General features: G+C 33.1%; 2 protein-coding genes across 3 annotated transcripts in view; one reads left to right on the forward strand and one right to left on the reverse strand.

The window, feature by feature from the left end:
- LOC115888672 (scavenger receptor class B member 1-like) overlaps positions 1-14,622 on the forward strand; it is a 46,759-nt gene extending 32,137 nt beyond the window's left edge. Inside the window, exons 6-10 of the mRNA XM_030908453.1 lie at positions 2,360-2,603; positions 4,175-4,324; positions 4,382-4,500; positions 9,535-9,663; positions 13,951-14,622. Of these exons, the coding sequence (XP_030764313.1) occupies positions 2,360-2,603; positions 4,175-4,324; positions 4,382-4,500; positions 9,535-9,663; positions 13,951-14,163 (855 nt within the window). The 3' untranslated portion in view covers positions 14,164-14,622. The remainder of the gene's footprint in view (positions 1-2,359; positions 2,604-4,174; positions 4,325-4,381; positions 4,501-9,534; positions 9,664-13,950) is intronic.
- A 5,427-nt stretch (positions 14,623-20,049) lies between these two features.
- The window catches only part of LOC115888660 (scavenger receptor class B member 1-like), a 31,603-nt gene continuing 29,407 nt past the window's right edge, over positions 20,050-22,245 (reverse strand). For both annotated transcript variants that reach the window (XM_030908439.1, XM_030908440.1), the window contains exon 7: positions 20,050-20,751. In XM_030908439.1, the coding sequence (XP_030764299.1) occupies positions 20,542-20,751 (210 nt within the window). In that variant the 3' untranslated portion in view covers positions 20,050-20,541. The remainder of the gene's footprint in view (positions 20,752-22,245) is intronic.

Here is a 22,245-nt window from a genome sequence, read left to right on the forward strand (position 1 = left end):
CACCATTGCCTTTATCATGGTACAAAGAAAACAAGGTATGATCGATAGCGGCTCCAATTTCGTTAAGTTTGCGCATACCACCTGTGACGTCATACGCCATACAAAAAAAATATCCGTATTGTTCAATTGCCACTAATAAAAAAAGACCTAAAATAGGGAAGAATTAGGACATAACCCCAAAAGTTATGTCAAATCATGGAGCTTGACATTTGAAAAATTATTTTCACATTTTTTGTGTCATCTGTTTGACAATTTGAAATTGCCGACCTATGGTACCGTTTATCACCTGTGACGTAGTGACCAACCTGCGCAATATCATACCTTGTATTCTTTGTATCATGTGCCTTTATCTATGCTGTCACCAAACTAACAAGCGCGAGAAGGCTGGTTTTTCTGATTTTGTTTGTCAATCAATGTCATTTATGTGACAGAAATCAAGCAAATATTGGAAGTTCGAGTGAAATTCTCATTTAATTTCTAAAATTTGTAATAATATTTTATATTTACATCCCACAGCAATGGAGGTAGGCAGTAAAGGTAAATAAATTTCATTAACTAAATAGAATTACTTTTTAGGGCCATATAAACTTATCACGCAGCCATTGTTTCTTATGCACGGTTCTCACGAGGCGATTTGTATCGGTCAACTAAAAATCGCTTCCGAATAGAACAATAATTCCTTCATGAGAACACTGTTTCAATAAAAGTTGATCAACTTTTGTTGACCGATAAAAAGTTACCCGGCTGTCAACTTTTGCTTTCAAGTCGGCTTAATTTTTGAGCGAGTTGAATCTTGTTGAACGTGAGGACGAGCCAGACCGACTCGAAAGCGATTAATCTTTGTTTGTACCGTATGATCGAAAAAAAACGGCGTCAACGATGGCTATGAAATGAACATCGCTGATATGTAAAATTATTTGGGGAATGTCATCGATCGTCATTTCCAAGCCAACTGGACGCCGTTTTTTTTCGATCATACGGCGTTTTTTGTGTGTGTGATAAGTATCTAGTGCATGAGGAAAATGGCTTCGTCTAAAAAGGGGTTTAAATGGAACGACGCTTTAACCTTCAAGTTTCTAGATCTTTATCAGCAGCACAAATGCCTCTGGAATCAAACCCTTATTATTTACAAAAACACAGATGCCGGAGATACTGCGATTCGAGCAATAATTGTCGCTCATACGCAGAAAGTTCTTGTATCCAGCTTTATGTTCGATTGCTAGCTCTTTTAAAAGCATCTGTGATGCTCCTAGTCGGTCTCTCCTAGATATCCAACTCCTCACCCAACATTTTCTTTTTTTCTAAATATCTCTTTTCTAATATTATTTTTAGTTCCTCAAATTAAATAATTTTAATTTCACGTACTTTGCACTACTTTATTTGGAGCCATTTTGGAGAAACTACCATATTCGGTCCGATCGTTATTTCAACCGTGTGAACGCAAATCGCTTGCGATTTTTGTCGGTCAACAAAAATCGTTCAATTAAAATCGCCACGTGAGAACCGTTTTTAAAGGAACATTTAAAGAAAACATGAAAAACAAGACAACAAGTAATCGTGAATGTTTTGTAAGCTCTAAAAATATAAATATTGATTAGATTTGTTTATTTATTATTGATCTGTTTTAATATTGGACCTGCAAATCTTCACCGTCTAACGAGTTTAACAGTTTACTAGTAAAGTACTTTATTAATAAACTCAAAATCAATATTAAGCTCCATTGAAAAGAAGAAGCAAACGTAAAAGAGGGGAACAGGTACATTAAAAAAACATAAAAAATAAATTTTATAATAAATAAGAAATTTAGAAAACGTCAACATTTAACGTTTCCAGTATTTTACCAAACCGTTCCGTATCAAACCGATGTTTTTCAGAAACCGCTCTTTACCGTAGTTTACCGGTCTAGTTCGCCTGGTTTTGCAAAGGAATACAGCCTAGTTCTTTTAATATCGTATATTAGAAATACTGCTGCTAAAACTTTGTAAAGCGTATTTATAAAAATATAACTCTTTTAGTAATATCTAATAATTAATAATAATATAACATATGATCAAAAAAAAAAAACGTCGCAAAATTGGCTTGGAAAGGACGATCGACTACATACTGACTAATTTTAAAAAAGTGTCACAATATGACATGGCCAGATATATTGTTTTACATCGCTTGACGTTTAAAGTCATAGACTACTTGATAAAAACCCGAAAAATAAAACTAAATCTTAAATAATTTAAAAACGATTTATTTTAGATATAGGAACACGTATAGTTAAAAAGTAACAAATTGAAAAAGCTTTTCACTAGTGAAATAAAAAAGTTGGTTTCAATTTATTACATAATCTATTTAATTGTTTTCCTTTCAGATATACAGAGACTTCAAAGACAACGTCACTGTATTTTTCGGGAACAAACATGGAAACTCAAAATTCTTCACCGTGGACACTTACGATGGTTCGGAATATTTACCACATTTTTCCGACAGCAAATGTCGATTAAAATTTAGGAATTCTTCAGAAGGACTTTCCTATCCTCAAATGATCACCAAAGACACCAATTTAACTTACTGGCGGAAAACAGTTTGCAAATTAGCTGATATAAGATATTCAAGTAAGTAAAATTTCGGACATCCTGTACAGTATGTCCCATTTTGGTTGAAATCATACAGTAAAGATAGGAGGATGCGGTTTGCACAAACCCCCACTTTTTTATCAAACGGAAAATGCCGTAAACAAAATTTTGATAGGTCTCTTCGTTTCTGAGCTACATCAGGTCTTTTTGAAAATTTTACCTTTTGAGACACACCCCGTATTTTTGTTATAGTGAAATGTATCGATAGGGTGGAAACTGTTTCTTGTAGAACTTTTTACGTAGAATACAGTGGCTTAGTATGATTTTCTACAAAAAAACATTGAAGGTATGAATTAAAGTTATGTTATTATCTCAAAAATAAATAACACTCTATATATTTTCACTATTTACTGCAATATGTAAAATATATAATTTTCTTATTAGTACACCATAATAGATTATAAAAAAAATTCAAAATGGTATTAACTAAAATATTTATACACACACACATTAAAATTTTATTTGGGAATATAATATTTTGATAATAAAAAAATAAAATGGTATGAACTAAAATATTCATACACACACACAAATATTAAAATTTTATTTGGGTCTAAAATATATTGCTTTTAAGCTGTTACCGCCGAATCTCTGAATATATTTTTGAATTAATTTTGTTCAAGTTTTCGATATTACGGTAGTTGCCACGATATACAGTATGTTCCCGGATTGTCTTTACAAGAGGAAAAACTTTCTTATTATTGGCATTTTGAGAAAAATGCATTCTTCTTAAAAAAATTTGCTTGTTCTAAATTGGATAATACCGTTTATACTTTTCCAAATATCCATACCGTTTTAGAGAAAATTAGAAAAAAAAATGGAAATATTGTAATTGCAAAACATTTTCCGAGGCACGTCATCAATCATATCGATATTGACACTAAAGTCTATAAACATGAAATTTTGACAAAAATGTTTAAATTTGTTGTATAATTTAAGATACCGAGCAGCTCTTCATTTTACTTTATAGAGCAAATGATTGTAACAGATATTTTTTTTAGATTAAAGCTGCAAAAATTAGTTTGAACCGAATTTTATTATCGCTATTTTGGTGACATTGCGCCGTTTTCAGCAAGGTTGTCGTTTATTATTTGACAATTATCCTAATGTCAGTCATTATTTTGTATAATGTCATGTTATTGTTGAATTTTTGCGAGTAATTCTCGTTTTCTATTTTAAAAATTGTACTTTTAAGCACAAACAGTTCTTTTAAGAACTAAATTTTCGAGTTTTTGTATTGCATTTCTTGAAATTGTGTGTTGAAAATATGCCGAAGCATTTAAACAGTCGATGCAAAGAGTTTGTAGCTTCCCTGATAAACTATTTTGAACGAGAACGTGACAATAAAGGCCCTTTATTACTCTTGACTGCAGTCAGAGAAGTAAGTTTGATTGATAAGCACATTACATCACTTTCAAAGTTATTTCTACGTTAGTTTTTATTAAATCCTGTGATTATTAGTTTGTGTGACACCCTGTACATTAAAATAATCCAATTTGATATATTAATGTAAGTCAGTAATCAAAAACTTTTTTTTGATATTTTGATAGACGAAAATAGTAAATATGGCATCAAAGCGTACAACTTTAAATTTGTGGACTGGGCGTATAGCAGAGTTGAGTTTGAAGATAACAAAGATTGTTACAAAGGAACCCCTCCACTACCCAATGGACTTGCTGATGTGTCATCATGTTATTGGGGTAAAAAAATTGTTAAAAATTATAATTAATATAATACAGGTTTTGATGTTTTTTAAGGATTTCCATTGGTTATGAGCTTCCCGCACTTTCTCTACGGAGATGACGTTATCAGGACTTATGTGGACGGCATGAACCCTAACGAGGAAGCTCATGGGTCATTTGTACTCATTGAACCAGTAAGTAGCTAATGTAATGTTTTATATGTATATGTTGGAGGCAGATCCCGAATTTGGCCTATATCCGAAATAATTAGACATATTATCGATTTGTCCATACTAAACTTGCCAGATGCATGCAACTTCGTGGTTATAAGTAGTCTTTATATAACTTCTTTGCGGAGGGGGTTAATCTTTTTTTGGTATAATATAACAACAAAAGATTAACACCCTCCTCATAGAAGTTGAAACCAATGCAATCAAAACTCTTCCGCGTAACTTTGTGGATATGGATAGGTATATTTAATTATAATCGCCATATGTCTAATAATTTCGGACATAGGCCGAATTCGGCATCTGCCTCCAACATATACAGGGTGAGTTTCCTACGATGTTCTCTATGGGTATCTCGGAAACTACTGAAGATAGAGAGTCGGTTAAATGGGAAAAGAATTGCAGTTTTGTGGGGTCATAAATATGCGCCTTTCAGATTTTTGAAATAGTTCATAGCTTACTAGATATTTCGAAAAAAACAAATTTTGGCTATTTTAAAAATTGTTCCTAATTCCATTATAATCTATTTTAGACAAAAAGTTTTCAGATAAAAGTTGTAGATAATCATATCCCTAATGAGTTTGTGTTCTCCAATTTTTTCTAAAGCCTGTCATTTTTGATATATGACACAAACATATGTTTTTTTAAATGGAAACCATAGTTGGCCATGGCCTCATAAAAAACGCCATTTTTTAAGCTTTTCAGTGATATAAGCTATAATATGTTTTTTTTCACAAACTTACTGAGTTATAGCCAATTTTTATCTTTCTTGACTAATTTCACTTAGTTAGCCATGGAAACAAGTGCAATCGTCGTTGCTCTCACAAATGTGAAACTGTCACATCCAAGCTTTGTAAATTAAAATAAACAAAAATTGTAAATATGAATTTTGCAAATGAAGAAAAGCGTATAGGATTATTGGTTTAACTTTTCTTGGCCATACAGTTTCGAGGATACGTTGACCGGTGGACGTTACTTACGTTCTTTTTAGAGAACGATTTTCAAGACATGTTAGAAAAGTTAAATTGAGATACTCGCGCATTAATAGAGTCGTTCCAACATGACTTTATTATGACACCCCCCTCCCCCACACAATGATAGAACTGTTATAAATTATTTACATAATAATTATGTACACTCAGGGATAGAAAGAGATGGACCAATTCCTTGGACCTCCTCGATCACTTGACCTATCCATTTTAAGATTTTTTTTATGCGGTATGATTAACAAGGTTTACAAAAGAACTTATGAGCACTCGAAGAGGCGGTACAGGAGAAGTTTAATTAAGTCGACCGGTCGTTCTGTGATAATAGCTAGAAATTCAGTTTTAATAAGATGCATTTATGTACTCAAAACAATGGCGGAATTTTTGAAAATTTTCTAAAATAACTGAAAGTGTATTATGTAGTGATACTATTTTTTTAAGTTTTTATTTGTGTAATGTAAATTGTAAAAAGCCGTTTAATAATATATTTTGTCTTTTTATAAGTTATAAATCATAACAAAATAAGAGCACCATGCCAACTAAGAGAAATTAGATAAGAATTGACTATAATTCAGTAACTTTTGACAATAAATTTTTGTAATTTTTCTTTACTTTAATTTACAAAATTTGGATGTGACAGTTCCACATTTCTGAGAGCAACGACGATTGAACTTGTTTCCATGGCTCACTAAGTGAAATTAGTCAAGAAAGATAAGAATTGGCTATAACTCAGTAATTTTGTGAAAAAAGCATATTATAGCTTATATCGCTGAAATGTACACTCAGGGATAGAAAGAGGTGGACCAATTCCTTGGACCTCCTCGATCACTTGACCTATCCATTTTAAGATTTTTTTTTATGCGGTATGATTAACAAGGTTTACAAAAGAACTTATGAATTGAGCACTCGAAGAGGCGGTACAGGAGAAGTTTAATTAAGTCGACCGGTCGTTCTGTGACAATAGCTAGAAATTCAGTTTTAATAAGATGCATTTATGTACTCAAAACAATGGCGGATTTTTTGAAAATTTTCTAAAATAACTGAAAGTGTACTATGTAGTGATACTATTTTTTTAGGTTTTTATTTGTGTAATGTAAATTGTAAAAAGCCGTTTAATAATATATTTTGTCTTTTTATAAGTTATAAATCATAACAAAATAAGAGCACCATGCCAACTAAGAGAAATTAGATAAGAATTGACTATAATTCAGTAACTTTTGAAAATAATTTTTTGTAATTTTTCTTTACTTTAATTTACAAAATTTGGATGTGACAGTTCCACATTTCTGAGAGCAACGACGATTGAACTTGTTTCCATGGCTCACTAAGTGAAATTAGTCAAGAAAGATAAGAATTGGCTACAACTCAGTAATTTTGTGAAAAAAGCATATTATAGCTTATATCGCTGAAAAGCTTAAAAAATTGCGCTTTTTATGAAGCCATGGCCAACTATGGTTTCCATTTAAAAAAACATATGTTTGTGTCATATGTCAAAAATGACAGGCTTTAGAAAAAATCGGAGAACACAAACTCATTAGGGATGTGATTATCTACAACTTTTATCTGAAAACTTTTTGTCTAAAATGGATTATAATGGAATTAGGGACAATTTTTAAAACAGCCAAAATTTGTTTTTTTCGAAATATCTAATAAACCATGACCTAATTCAAAAATCTGAAAGGCGCATATTTATGACCCCATAAAACTGCAATTCTTTGCCCATTTAACCGACTCTCTAACTCCAGTAGTTTCCGAGATACCCATAGAGAACATCGTAGGAAACTCACCCTGTAGATGAAAGCAAATAAAGTTTTAGTTACGTGATTAAGGTTGACCCGCACAGCGTTGCCCACTTTTACATATTTTCTTTTAATCAAAATATTTTAGGAAACAAAAATAAATTAATTATAAATATATAAACAGTTATTATTTACATCAACAAAACTCACCTCCTTAACAGCGCTTAAGGGACATAAAGGGCCATTACTACCGCATTCCCGTTCAAAATATTCTAATAAGGCTGCGATGAGTTTTTCGCAACGGCTATTAAGCTATCTTCAACACTTCGCACTAAAAGAGGTTTTAAAAAGAATAATGTTCGACTGCAAGGTCTGTTAGTGGGTGGGTCAAATTCGACGTTTTTAAATGGAAACACCCTTTTCTATAGAAAATAGACGAAAACTAGTATCGGTGTCTGGAGCTCAATTTTCATCAAAAACATGATAGTGAAAACCGCACATCAATATCTGCTACCGTTTCGGAGTTACGCGGTGTTTTTCAAAAATGTGCATTTTTAAAAAATAGCTGTAACTTTTTTGCTATGGAAAATTTTATATTTCTATGAAAATATTTCCAAAGCACCTTTTTACGTAGAATTTAATGGCTCAAGTATATTTTTTTTTTAAATTAATAATTTAAGAGTTATCAACAAAAAAATTGATTTTTTATTTAGGACACCCTTTATATTTTTAATTAACTGAAAAGAATTTAAAATTACCTTTCCAAAAATATAGCACACTTGATATTTTGTTATAATCCCCTTCGAAATACAGAATTTTTAAAAGTTCGCCACTTTTAACTAGTAGGCTTTGGACCCCTTATTGATATGCCCCTAATGGAACTCGAAAACATATTTTTCCGGCAAGACGACGCACCGCCTCTGAACGCTGAAGTTATCAGCAAATTTTTGCAGCCATTTTCAAGAATAATTGGATAGCTAACCAAGATCCCAGCCGTTGGCCGTCGAGGTCGCCTGACTTAGTGCTCATGGATCTAATCCTATGGATATATTTGCGGAAGAATAAAGGTTCCTTATTCTTCCGTATAATCTAGACAAGAATTAAAAATACTTAGCAGTTATGAGAGGGTATCTTTCGCCTCCACTGAGTTAATGAATTCCGCGAGAAATGTTCAAAAACTGTCCCGTCTGTCCATAAAAGAAGACGGTCGATATGTCGAACACCTGTAGCAAACTCTCATGTCTTGGTTTGCTATTTGTTTTTATTGTTATTAGGCATAGTTTAAATGTGTTGATGTTGGTTAAATATATTTTAAATTGTTATAAAATTCTGCATCTCTTATATTATTTTCGTTTTAATTGATGCTTAATGCTCACAGCTAGAATTTTTTTGCATTACAGCCGGTGACGTTCAAAGCCTACTTATTTAAAGCGGGCGTATTTTTATATACTCTATATCTCGAAGAGGAATCGAGCAAAATATCAAGTGTGTTATATTTTTGGAAAGATAATTTTAAATTATTTTCAATAAATTAAAAATATACAGGGTGTCTCATATAAAAAATCAAATTTTCTGTTGATAATTCTTAAATTATTAATTTTAAAAAAATTATACTTAAACCATTAAATTCTACGTGAAAGGAAGCTGTGGAAATGTTTTCATAAAAATACAAAATTTTCCATAGCAAAAAAGTTACAGCGATTTGTTAAAAATGCATATTTTTGAAAAACACCCCGTAACTCCGAAACGGTAACAGATATCGATATGCGGTTTTCACCATCTTGTTTTTGACAAAAATTTAGCTCCAGACACCCATATTAGTTTTTGTCTATCTCCTATAGAAAAGGGTGTTTCCATTTAAAAGCGTCGAATTTGACCCACCCTGTTAGTAAAAAAATTTAAGCTTAAACTATCCCACAATCTTAAGCTTAAAGTATCAACACAATTCATTTAAACCAAAAACTTGTGATACAAATGTAAAGTGTCAAAACGAACGACAATGTCAGGAAATAAATAAATAAATGTGGCAACTTGACATTTTTTATGGCAGAGCTACCACCTGAATCGCTAGCGGGAAATTTAAATTCCAGTTAGTCAGCCCGGCGCCGAATATGTCCATTGTTGGCAACAATGAATTTAAAAATGGCGTTCTCGATTACGTAATTAAAAATATAATTGGTATCGCTATTTTTAAATAGTTTAATAATTGTAACCGTTATTTTTCTTTAAACAATAATCCTTGCAACAAAGGCTTATAAAATATATTATTGTTTTAGAAAACTGGTATTCCACTAGAGGGCAAAGCACGATCCCAAATCAATCTGAAAATGAACAATATGCGTGGATTCACCAGCAGTATAGAAAAATTCAGTAACACTGTAGTGCCCTTAGTATGGGTCGAATATGTAAGTATTATAACCACGGTTTCTCTATGATCTAAATATAATATACTGGGTGTAAACATATAGTAGCCCGGACTTCAAAGAATGATTCTTTTTCGTAATATTAGGGGTCCACATTCCTTGATCTATTTTATTCATCTCGAATGGTTTGTGGTCAAGGGAGGTCATTCAGTCTGATTTAATTTAGAGTAGAGGTCCCCCGATGAAATTCCCCATCTTTAAGTGTCCTGTTTCTGTCTTATTCCCCTTCACATAGAGATTGGATCACTATGTGAAGAAGTGAAGGTCCAGAAACGCCTCCATTGATGCCATTTGATGGAGCGAGCGTTTACTTCGTTGCTTAGGCCAGCAAATCTTTGCTAAGGCGGGGCATTGTTGTTTGTTGCATTATCTTTGGCCATCATATCAAGGAGCAAGGAGGAATATTTAAGAAGGCCTCACCACCCCAGTGTACCATTTGTGGTCTGAGGCTGTCTATCACTAGTGTTGTTGGTGTACCAAAGAGTAGAGGTGTGTAGTTCGTGAACGAACTCGTTTTAACGAACTATTCCGACCCCGGAATGAAAGGAACTAGTTCCTGGTTTCTCAAAGAACTAGTTCCTCAGGACCTATTCCGGGATCGAGACTGTGACTGATATATAATAATATACGACGGCGGCGGATCGGCCAGCGCGCGTAGTCCGATGCTAGGCAGAAGTGGGGAGTGCCAGCCGTATGTTATCGGACCTGGATCTAAAGGAACTAGAGGAACTAAATAAAAGTCTAGTTTACGTACAGATCGGCCAGCGCGATCCATGCTACGCAGCGGTGAGTGCCAGCCATATGTTATCGGATCCGGACCTAAAGGAAGTAGAGGAATTAAATAAAAGACTAGTGTACGGATCGGCCAGCACGATTGATGCTAGGCAGGCGTGAGGAGTGCCAGCCCTATGTTATCGGATCCGCACCTAGAGGAACTAATTAAAAGACTAGTTCACGGGAATCTGTTCAGTCGGCAACTGACTAACTCTGATTTGAGTTTATTTTTTATTTTATTTTATCTGCAATAAAACTTACCTATATGTTTTTAACATACAATTACACGTCTCGTTATATTTCGTACATTATAAAAATTATACAGATCATACTGTGAATAGTTCTGACTGACAACGAAACCCATTAGCAAGTAACGGGGATGTCAATGTTAGTCGGGAACTATTGTGAAGTAAAGACCTAGATAAGGAACTATTCCTCTGGAGGAACTAGAACTAAGGAACTAGTTCCTCCCAAGGAACTAGAATTCCCACCTCTACCAAAGAGTCATAGTACAGATAAAGATAAATGAAAAAGTTTCTATGCCCTAGAATGTAGAATGTTTAGGAGGGGTGTTAATCACCGCGACCTTACAGATCTACTGTATGTTCCTGTTTTTTGAGTTATGACGAGTTATAACTTATCATACAGTCTCAAGGCTTTGACGAAAGCCAGTATCTTGCCCACAGACACAATCTTGCCCATTTTCGACATCAGCCGTACCAAAGTTTATGGCAGGAAATGTTGTCGTCTCGGCGCACTCAGTGATGAGGTGTTCTGGTGTATCCCCATTTATCCTACAGAATATGTACAGACAGTGTCCTGTTATGGTACGTATACATTGGTGCGCTGCGCCGCAAACGCGCAGCGCGCGCGCTCCGAGCGTTGTCCGCGTGTTACTTTGTTTTAACCTGTTTTAACGAACATCCCGCGATCTATAAGGTGCGTTTCCACTAAGTGCGCATAATGTTTGCAAGTGTTCGCGAATGATCAGCAATATTTGCAAACACATTTATTTGTCCGGTGGAGATGTTATTTAGAATGTTTGCAAACGTTCGCGAACGGTCGCAAACCGATTGGCGATGTTCCGGCCGATGTCGGTACATCAAAGGGATTTGCTGTTTGTGCGCGTTTTGTGGAAACAGGTTTAAACGAAACTTTTTTTTAAAACAGGGACCATTTGAATTTGAACGTGGCATTTTGTGTCGATAAAAATAAAAAATGGAGTGGGATAATGAAAAGTTCTTGAAATTGCATGATTTATATAGATTAAAACCCGAAATATGAAAATCAACCCATAATTTATACCACAAAATTTAAAAAACATGATGCATGGTGTGAGACAATACAGTCTCTGTAATTTTTAACTTTTTTACCTATTTTAGGACCGATTAACGATATTAAGTATTGAAAGTCTTCTTGTGGCATTCTAGATAAATTCCTAAATAGGCCACTTCTATCATCTGTTGTTATATCACGAATCAGTTGTACTGAGTTTCTCGTTTTCAAGAAGTAAGACGTCCAAAACCTATGTTTTCTTTTCTTTTTTTTATAGTCTCCTTTTCTTTCAAAACACACATTGTAATAAAAGCAGCGGCATTTTCAATAGATGTTTTTCGCGGAGCCATTTTGTGCAAATATTCCGGATCGTTGACAAATGTTCACAAACTCACTGTTAATTCGCGAATTCTTGTCCTGTTCAAAAAGAGAAAAATAGAAACGAACCAATATTTGCAAATGTTTTCAAACATTCACAAACAGTTGCGAATCTTTGTTTGTCAATGTTTTTTCAATGTGGAAATGCACCTATAGAAATCCCGCGAACATTCGTCTAGTCGTTAATCATGTCTCTATCGTCCGAGAAGAACTACGCAATTTTAATCATGAGTAATGCGACTCTTTAAACACTCCATTAATAAACAATATTCAAAGAAAAACACAAAAAAGGGAATTTATTCAAAGAAAATACACATAGTCACTGATAAATGCGCGCGGAATGCGCGCGGTATCTTCACCGGCCGTCCCAATTGAACAACGAACAAACAAAGCGTAACGTCGAAAAACCGACTGGAGATGGTTCGCCGCTAGCTGTTTGCGCGCGGAGCGCGCGCAACTTGAGAACACGTACCAATAGAGGCGAATCGGTGTGCGCGTGCCGTGCGTTCGCGGCACAGCGCGCCAATGTATACGTACCATTAGAAACCCTATGACCAGCCGAAGATTGTTCTTACTTAAATCAAGGAAAATTTTCCTTAAGTTCTGAGAAGTTTTTTCGAGTGTCTTAGCCCATGGGAGGATTCTCATTCCAGGTTACGGATGGAGTCTTCCAGGTTCTTCAGCAGAACTGAAGAACCTTGGAGATACATGCCCTAAGATTATTCTTAGGGAACATTAAAGATTGTCGCCCACTAAACCGCGACGCGGCGCGGCGCGGCGCCATGTGGAAATTTCTTTTGTCTGCTTGCCATGTATTTAAATGGACCAACGGACATTAGAGCGCGCAGCGCAGAAGCGCGCCGCGGGATTTCCGTCAAGAAGTCGGAAGACTTCTCTAGCAACTTTTCCGTCTCCCGCGTTTCGGCGCGTTGCAGTGTGCGTACTCACAAGGGAAATAATTTTGCATTCGAGTCTTTTCAGTTGGCTTTTTGACTAGGAACTAGTGATATGTATCAATGGCAGAATTGTATTTTTAAAGGTAAATTAGGCAAATCGATTTTCATAAAGGAATATGATATTTTTTTTAGTCTTCCCTCACTAGAGACAGATGGACGAAATGCCTTTCTATCAAAGATTTAATATAATTGAGGGGTGTAGAGGCAAAACTGGCAATCTCCACTTTTTAACAAAAGTGACAATCTCCAATTTTTAAATTCTAATTACCTAAATATATAAAAAAGATCAGGGTTTTTTTGACCACATAACTAATATACACATCAGAATAAATAAGAATTATCAAAAATATTAGTAATTTGTCTCTTCTGAAAAAATATGATGAGTAGATATACCCGGTGTTTTTTCTTCTAAAACCCTCAATTGAGGAGTGCGTAAAATGTTTCCTTTATATTTTGTAATACTGAAAAAAATGATTTTGTCTTTTATTAAATCTGGAAAAAGATGGTAAAATTCTCCAAACTTCTTTCTTTTTTTGTTAATCGTATGAGTCCAAACTTTTCCTCACCCCCTCTTCCTCTTCCTCTGTTAGAAGAGCACAAAAAATACGCTTTCGTCCGTACTTGAACTCATTGCTTTAAAAACTAAACTACAGTAAGTAAAAAACACTTCAACTATAACTAAATAGCGTTGCCGCGTTTCAAAAGCGCGCTATAGTGGGCGCAGTCCCTTCGCAGCCGGAAAAAATTCTCTTCCCAGCGCCGCGCCGCGCAGCGGTCTAGTGGGCGACAACCTTAACACTAACTGAAATAATATTTTATACGAGATCTCACTTCTTGTACTGGAAAAACTGCTTTGCGAGGGTCTAAAATTTTTCTTATTTTACAGCATCAAGTTGGTATTCCATGGTACATTCAAACCCTAATTTACTTGGTAGCTGTGATAGTACCAGTAGGACAGCTACCCTTCTCGATATTCTGCGCAATTTTGGGCTGTGTTTTAGTGTACTTAGGAATCATTGGTCTTGGTAGATGTAAGAGACGACAATTTGAAGAAGAGGAAATCCTAAGGTTCGAGGTAGAAGCTTTTCTGAGGAAATGACAAAATTATAAATAGTTTTAAGTTTATATCAGAGATATAGAGCGTTAAGAAGAATGAACAAAGTTTGCATGCTCATTCTCTCTACCTCGATATCTGTGATTTATATAAATGTGATATAAGTATGAGCTTGAATGTTAGTTGTTATTTTTGTTATTGTGTAATTTTAGTTATTGTTAAATTTAAGAAATGTGACAATTTGGTGCAGAACTGGGTAGATTTAGAAAAAAACGGGCTTAGATGTTAATATTTTATTCTACACAAACTTTAGTCAATACTTTTTAGGTTTTAGTTAATTATAAGAAATAAGACTGCTGGTATATTTGTGTAGAAGATACTATGTAATAGCACAGAATATCTAGCTACGCAACAGAAAAATACTCGAAATGAAAGAGCTAAAATTGCACAAATAGAATACTAGATGGCGCGACAATGTCATAATCAGAATATAATTAGAAATTTTGAACTTTCGGTTTTGGATCGACGGCTCGTCGACTGCCTTGTAGCTCGGCTAAATATGCACAGTTGCCAGATTCAAAAAGACTTGAATTGGCATCCCTTTCTTTTTACTGTGTATAATGCAGTATGTGTTTCTTTCTATTCTTCTTTTCTTGTCAGATACACTTATATTAATTATTCCTTTGGCTATTAAAATAGTTTTAAGTATATATATTATTACAAAACATATACATTTTTAATATACACTACCTTATAATGTTAACTAAGAAAATACCTTTAATTGCCTTTAAAACTAATAATATACAGGGCGATTGATAGTGATATTTATTAATGCTGGAACGTTAGTAATGAAATATAAGTTTAATAATAATGGAAATAATTTATTAAAATGCAGTACAAAAAATGTTAACTGACTAAAAATTACTATAATAACAAATTTCTTCCGTTTGCCACGTTATTTATATAGACCTAGGTAGATTTTAAAAAGTGGCACAGGTACAATTAATAATATATTAGTTCGGCATAAAAGTTGCTGTCACGACATTGAACAATAAATTAAAATTCGTAAAATAAATTAAAATTATTAATTAAACAAATCTTTATAAAGAAACGCAAGTATACCAAATTTGGGCCCAATCGAACTCCAGGAAATGATAGTTATTAGAAATTTCCAAAAAAATTAGAAATCATAATAGTGTACTATATTATGGTACAACTTGATATGCTTTAAGGTACCATAATATTGCAATGTCATCGAAGATCCGTAGTATACCAAATTTAAAAACAATCGAACGCCATGAAATGGTATCGTAATATGGTACTATATTACGGTACCACTTTATATACATCATAGTACAATCATATTACAATGTAACCGAAGATACGTAGTATACCAAGTTTAAGCCCAATCGAACGCCAGGAAATGGTATCGTAATCTGGTACCTCTTATTATGCTCCATGGTACCATAATATTACAATATCACCGAAGATACGTAGTATCTTAAATTTAAGCCCAATCGAACGCCATGTACATAATATGGTACTATATTATGGTACCAGTTGATATGCTTCATGGTACAATAATAATGCAATGTCATCAAAAATACGCAAGTATATATCAAATATGAGCTCAATCGAACGTCAGGAAATGGTATTGAAATATGGTACTATTTTAAGGTACCACTTTATATGCATCATAGTACCATCATATTACAATGTCACCGAAAATACGTAGTATAGCAAGTTTAAGCCCTATTGCCGCCATGTACCTAATATTGCTATGTCATCAAATATGGTACTATAGAAGGTACCACTTTATATGCTCCATGGTACCATGATATTACAATGTCACTGAAGATATAGTATATCAAGTTTAAGCCCAATCGAACGCCATGTATCGTAATATGGTACTATATTATGGTATCACTTGATATGCTTCATGGTACCATAATATTATAATGTCATGAAAAATAGTATATATCAAATACCGTATGATACCGAAAAAAACGGCGTCTAGTTGGCTGGAAAAGGACGATCGATAACATTTCCCAAATAAATTTATATATAAAATGACAGCGATATTCATTTCATAGCCATCGCTAACGCCGTTTTTTCCTGATTATACGATATGAACTTGGTATGAACACAATCGAACGTCAGGAAGTGGTATCATAATAGTAGAACAATACTTATTATATTGTCGCCGAATTACAATGAAAATTCAGGATTCAATTATACAATCAAACGTCAGGAAGTGATTGTAATTTAGCTCATAAGATTTAATTCCAACTAACATTGCAAATTTAAAAAAAACAGCTCTGATCTATTTTAATATGTTTAAATGATGTAGCAAATTTGAAGGTAGGCTTTATCAGGAAGTATTACGATATTAATTACACAATGGCAACACTGCACAAAATTCTTTTAAATTTTGTTTGTAGAAAACTGTTATTGTTAAATTTAAGAAATGTGACAATTTGGTGCAGAACTGGGTAGATTTAGAAAAAAACGGGCTTAGATGTTAATATTTTATTCTACACAAACTTTAGTCAATACTTTTTAGGTTTTAGTTAATTATAAGAAATAAGACTGCTGGTATATTTGTGTAGAAGATACTATGTAATAGCCTAGAAGACTAAAATACGATAATTTATTCAAAAACTAATTTATTATTTTTAATTCATGTTAGTTATTTTTTTTTTGAAAAGTTTTTAAACTATTAAAATTGTTTGTTTTTTAGTCACTTCTCTGAAATAATTGTATTTTAACTATTTTTTATTTATTTATTATATTATTGTGTAAGTCTATATTCTTGCCTATAAACTCCCTTAACTATGGAAATTACTACAAACGCCACCATAATGTGATATAAACAAAATTATATACAGGGTGTTTCAATATTCCGTGGACATAGAACTACTACATATTTTTGCAATCAAAATAAGTTCATTGGACACAATTTACCTCTATACAAAAGTGCTTCGTTTGTCTGCTAGAGGGCATCAAACTTTAAGAAAATACAAAAATAAAAATATATTAAAGATATCTGAAAAAAAATGTGTTTATTTTTTGATTCCAAAAATACAAAGTAGTTGTATGTCCACGGAATATTGGAACACCCTGTATATATACAATCTTACTATATTTAATTAATGACAATAATTTATAAATATGTTTAAGTATAAAACAATAAGTTATACCGTGAGATAATAGAATAAAGAAAAAACTGTAAGTTTTTAAAAGAATTTTATTTCAAAAGCAGTACCTATACCTGTGCGTAATATATACATCTCTAAAATTATCTATGCTAATAAGCTAAATTAATTATTTGTATTTACAGTCTATGATATGTTGTATTTACGAACTCCTAGTAATCTATGTTATTAGCCTCTGGAATATTATTTTATTTGGACGGAAATACTCTATTTTTGAGTCTAATTTAACACTACTTTACTATTAAATCTAAGTCGCTTACTTAAAATAATCTATACAATTATTAATATAAATAATAATATTAATGTTTGTTCTAAGTAATTAATATAATTACTTTTACTTAGTATTGCCAACTTCTACAGGGTGAGTCTTAAATAAGTGCAAATATTTTTATGGGTGGTATATTTCGACCCCAGAAACAATATTATGAGTAGAATTTTAACAAACATAATTTCTTGATAATAATATGGCAACATAGGTAGTAGATTAATTTACAGGAAAGGAAACCCAGAAAAGGTTCTCAAAATTTAAACAAAACATTTTTTTTCGGAAATTTTCAAAATAAAATAACTCGCTTATTTTGGGCTTATTTGAAAAACGGCAAAGAGAAAATATGTTTATTTTAGCGAGATCTACCAGCCCTGAAAATATTTGCACTGATTTATGATCCACCCTGTATAAAATTTTACAATCTGCATGTCAACAGGAACTATGTAAACATAATTAAGGTGATAAGATGGCGCCCGTCTAAATTTAGCTAGATTTAGCTAGTGGAAAAAACGATGTGTGATAAACCGAAAATACTGTTTATCACCAATCAGAAAAAAATAAATAACAAATATAATGAATTTAAATCCGGGAGTCTTTTAAATTAATCACATACAAATAGGATAATAAAATATTTTATGTACACTTTCTCAAAACTAAAACAATAACTATAATAATCTTTGAGCCACAATAGGCCCTCGCGGGAGGGTCCAACCTGGGACGCACTCTTAGTCAAATACAATACAATAATAATCTTTGACCGAGGGGTAAACCGCAGAGGAATTATGGTGTACACTATGAAGGAATTCTATAGGAATTCCAAGGAATTACGAGGAATTCCAAGGAATTCCATAGAAATTACTAGGAATTCCAATTATTTCCGTAAGAATTCCAATGAATTCCAAGGAATTCCTTAGAAATTTAGAGGAATTCCACAGGAATTAAGAGGAATTACAAGCAACTTTATAAAAAATTAACGAACATTAGTAAACCATGAATACTATAATAGGTAGTACTAAATTTAAAGAAAAACGTTTTGCAGGCGATTTTTTACTATCCGTTTTTCGTTTCGCTTCCAAAATTTCCCAATATCAAATATCTACAGGTTAGATATTCTTTTAATTTAATATTGTACCCTCGATTATATATCTAAAATATTTTCCAATAGTACGGCCGAACCACCCCCGAGAGATCTACTTATAACGTTCCCTGATTTCGCCATTTTAAAGAAACCCTCATAAGATTTTTTTTATTCAGTACTCAGAAAGTGTAAAGTTGATTTTTTTTCATTTCCTCGGAATAATACCTAGGTATATACTACAGGGAAATTAATACAACTTTAGGTGCACTTCATCAATGATACCATGCGTAATCTTATGGAATTTACTGGTGATCGTATTATGACGTGCAACTGAAGTTTTATTAATTTCCTTTCCTATATATACGAGTATAACTAGGTACCTATCATTTTCAAAAAATCCCGAGAAAAAATAATTTTAATAAGTAAGTGCCGACATATTTCCAGTATTTTTACCTCATGATCCCCTATTAGTCCTAAAATTTAATTAAAAAAACGTAAATCTCGTAATAGTACTTTTTATTGTTAGATCTAGTACTTATAGAGACATTACACATTTATAAAAATCACCAGAAAATTCATAGCGGAACTGCGAAACCGAGGTGGCAACGCTGGTTCAGACTGAAAGAGTTACCGAGTTCGTACCAAGAAATTCCAAGGAAGACCTTGAATGATTGACCTTGACCTTGAAGACCAGGAATTCCAAGGAATTCCGAAGGAATTACGAGGAATTCTGAGGAATTATTTGAGTAAAAGGAATTACGGTGTACACTTTTCCCTCTGCGGTTTACCCCTCGTCTTTGACTTAACCTGAGGGTTGAGACTGGCGTGGTGAATTTACTGGACTGGCGCGCTGGGGTCTGACGGACCCCAATTTTTTTTCAGTTTAAAATACATGATGAAGAGATTTTATTAGATACTTAGATATTAGTGGTAGTTAGTGTTGCACAAGACAAGAATTCTTGTCTTGAAAATCAATTTCTTGTCTTGTCTTGAAATTCAAGACAAGAAATTTTCAAAGTCTTGTCTTGCAGATTTCTTGAATGGCAAAGTCTTGTCTTGTCTTGCAAGACTCTTGAAATTTCTTGTCTTGAAAAATTTTACATTCTTTATTACAGTTTTTTTATAATACCAATTACCAATATACGGTTTATTGCCTCGACTTTATTTTATTTCATTCTTAATTCTGAAACACTGGCTATGATAAAAAAAATGAACACTGGTCAATATTAATGCCGGGTTTGTACAACATTTGCATAATTCGTAATCATAATCACAGTCTTAATCATCGTCCAAATCGCAACGCAATTTTAATGTGCGTTTATAGAACATTTTCATAATCATATTTTTTATATCAGTGAAGTTGGGTAACATAATTAAAAGCTAAGTTCATGGAAGATGTCAACAGGTTTATAAGAAGTGGATAGTTTAACTTTTATGATTATGATTATGATTATGATTGTGATTACGACTATATAAATGTTGTACAAACCCAGCATAACTTGCGGAAAGACCTAATTATCGCTTAAAAAATGTATCATTTCTAACTTTCAAAAAATCTTGAATTCAAGTAAACTTGCAAGACTCTTCAAATTTCTTGCATATTAAAGTCTTGTCTTGAAATTCAAGACAAGAAATTTTGAAAGTCTTGTCTTGAACCTCTTGCATGAGTCTTGGTTTTGTAAGACTTTTTCAAGACTCTTGTGCAACACTAGTGGTAGTGCGTCTTATTGGGCTTACATCTTAATTGCCACTTTGTCGTACTCTAGTTATTCTAATACTTGGCAATCATGTAAACACTATACCTTCTTTCATTTAAGATCACAGACGAATAATTAATAAATTCCCTAAAACTTTTATACACTTCAATGTACATAGTCTATAGATCTTCTGTGACTGCTGGCTCTCGATCGATTATGTCTTTGTTTCTTCAGCACTAGTAGAATACAAGTCAGCGTCACCATAGTGGCTAGAAGCGTGCCGTACTTCAAGCCCAACTCTATGTTCTTCACGGTGAAGGTGATTTGATATAAAGCTGTGGTGAAATCTATTGGCAATTGACTAGGTTCTACACCCTGAAATTAACAAAAAAAAAATAAAAAAACTGTAAGTGTAAAATATATTTTGGACTGGAAAGGTCGGGTATTTATGAGATTTCATGTAAAGATTGTAATCAGAAATATGTTATATATTTTTATGATTATAGTATTAGTTTGTAGATAAATTTGTTGCCGTTATTTTTTATTATTTTAATGGCTTATATATTTCGGTTAGGTGGGTTTATACCGGGTTAAATCAAAACTTCGTTTTTTGCAAAAAATCTAAAACAGCCTGTGGAAAAAATGGGGCGGGTATTTTGGATAAAAAACACTTTCCTGTAATCTTAGGTGTATTCCTAACGTTTCATTTTTTGAATTATCCCATTATCTTTATTCATTTATGAGCTACACATTTTTAAATAGTGTACTGATATTTTCACAATCTTGAATTTCTTGAAAACGGAGCTCTCAATGCCCACCGTTATATTGAGGATGTCCACCAAGAAGTTGTCGTTCCACTTGCTACTTTCATTGGAAGTCAGATTACACTGGTGCATGATAATGCCATATAATGCCAGGTCCCACGTTGCGCGGGGTAACGAATTAGAAGTACGAGTAGTTAACGAGTACCTGGATGAGGTTAGATTACGAAGACTGGAACTTAAAAGAGCTGTTCGTCGTCGTCCTATTCCAACACAAAGTTTACAAGAGCTATAGCTAGCATTAACGGAGCTAGCTTTACCTCTTGTAAATGGTATTCATCAAGCTATAGATTATAGATCAAGAAAGAATAACTACCCTTATTCATTCGATACGACGAAAACCTCGAGCTGTTATTGCTGCGAAAAGTGATGGACATACACGCTATTAAAATTATTATAAAATTGTTGTTTTTGTCAATAAAACAATCTCTAAAATCAATATTTTACTTAAAAATGTGTCGCTCATAAAAGAATAGAAATAATGTGATAATTCAAAGAATGAAATCTTAGGAATACATCTAAAAATTTATCCAAAATGCCCGTCTCATTTTTTCCACAGAGGGTTTTGAATTTATTGCAGAAAACAACGTTTTGATTTACCCCGGTATAAACCCACTTAACCGAAGAATATAAACCATTAAAAGAATAAAAAATAATGCTAATAAATTTATCTTCACACTGATACCGTAATCATAAAAATCGGAGTACAAAGTAAAAAGTTATGAACTTAGACAAATTTTAGTGTTTTATTTTGTTTTTTCTTGTTGGAACGGGAAAGAATGAAATCAACTTGATATTCAAAGGCAGATGATTGTACATTTTTTTGGCATTGTACAGTATTGAACCCTTAACTAGTTCTGAGCTCGGGGTTGGCAGATAAAGATCGTGCTCCGCATTCCTAAGTGGATAGTTGTGAGATGGCCTTTCGGGAATAGCAGATATGTGCTTGCGGATTAAGCAAACGGATTCAAAAATGAATAAAGAAGAAAGAGTCAGTATTTTGAAATTTTTAAAGAAATTCTGGCAGTGACTTCTACTGTTCAGTCTT

Source organism: Sitophilus oryzae, unplaced genomic scaffold (genome assembly GCF_002938485.1).
Source record: "Sitophilus oryzae breed Bouriz unplaced genomic scaffold, Soryzae_2.0 scaffold_806_pilon_pilon, whole genome shotgun sequence".
NCBI classification, from domain to species: domain Eukaryota; kingdom Metazoa; phylum Arthropoda; class Insecta; order Coleoptera; family Curculionidae; genus Sitophilus; species Sitophilus oryzae.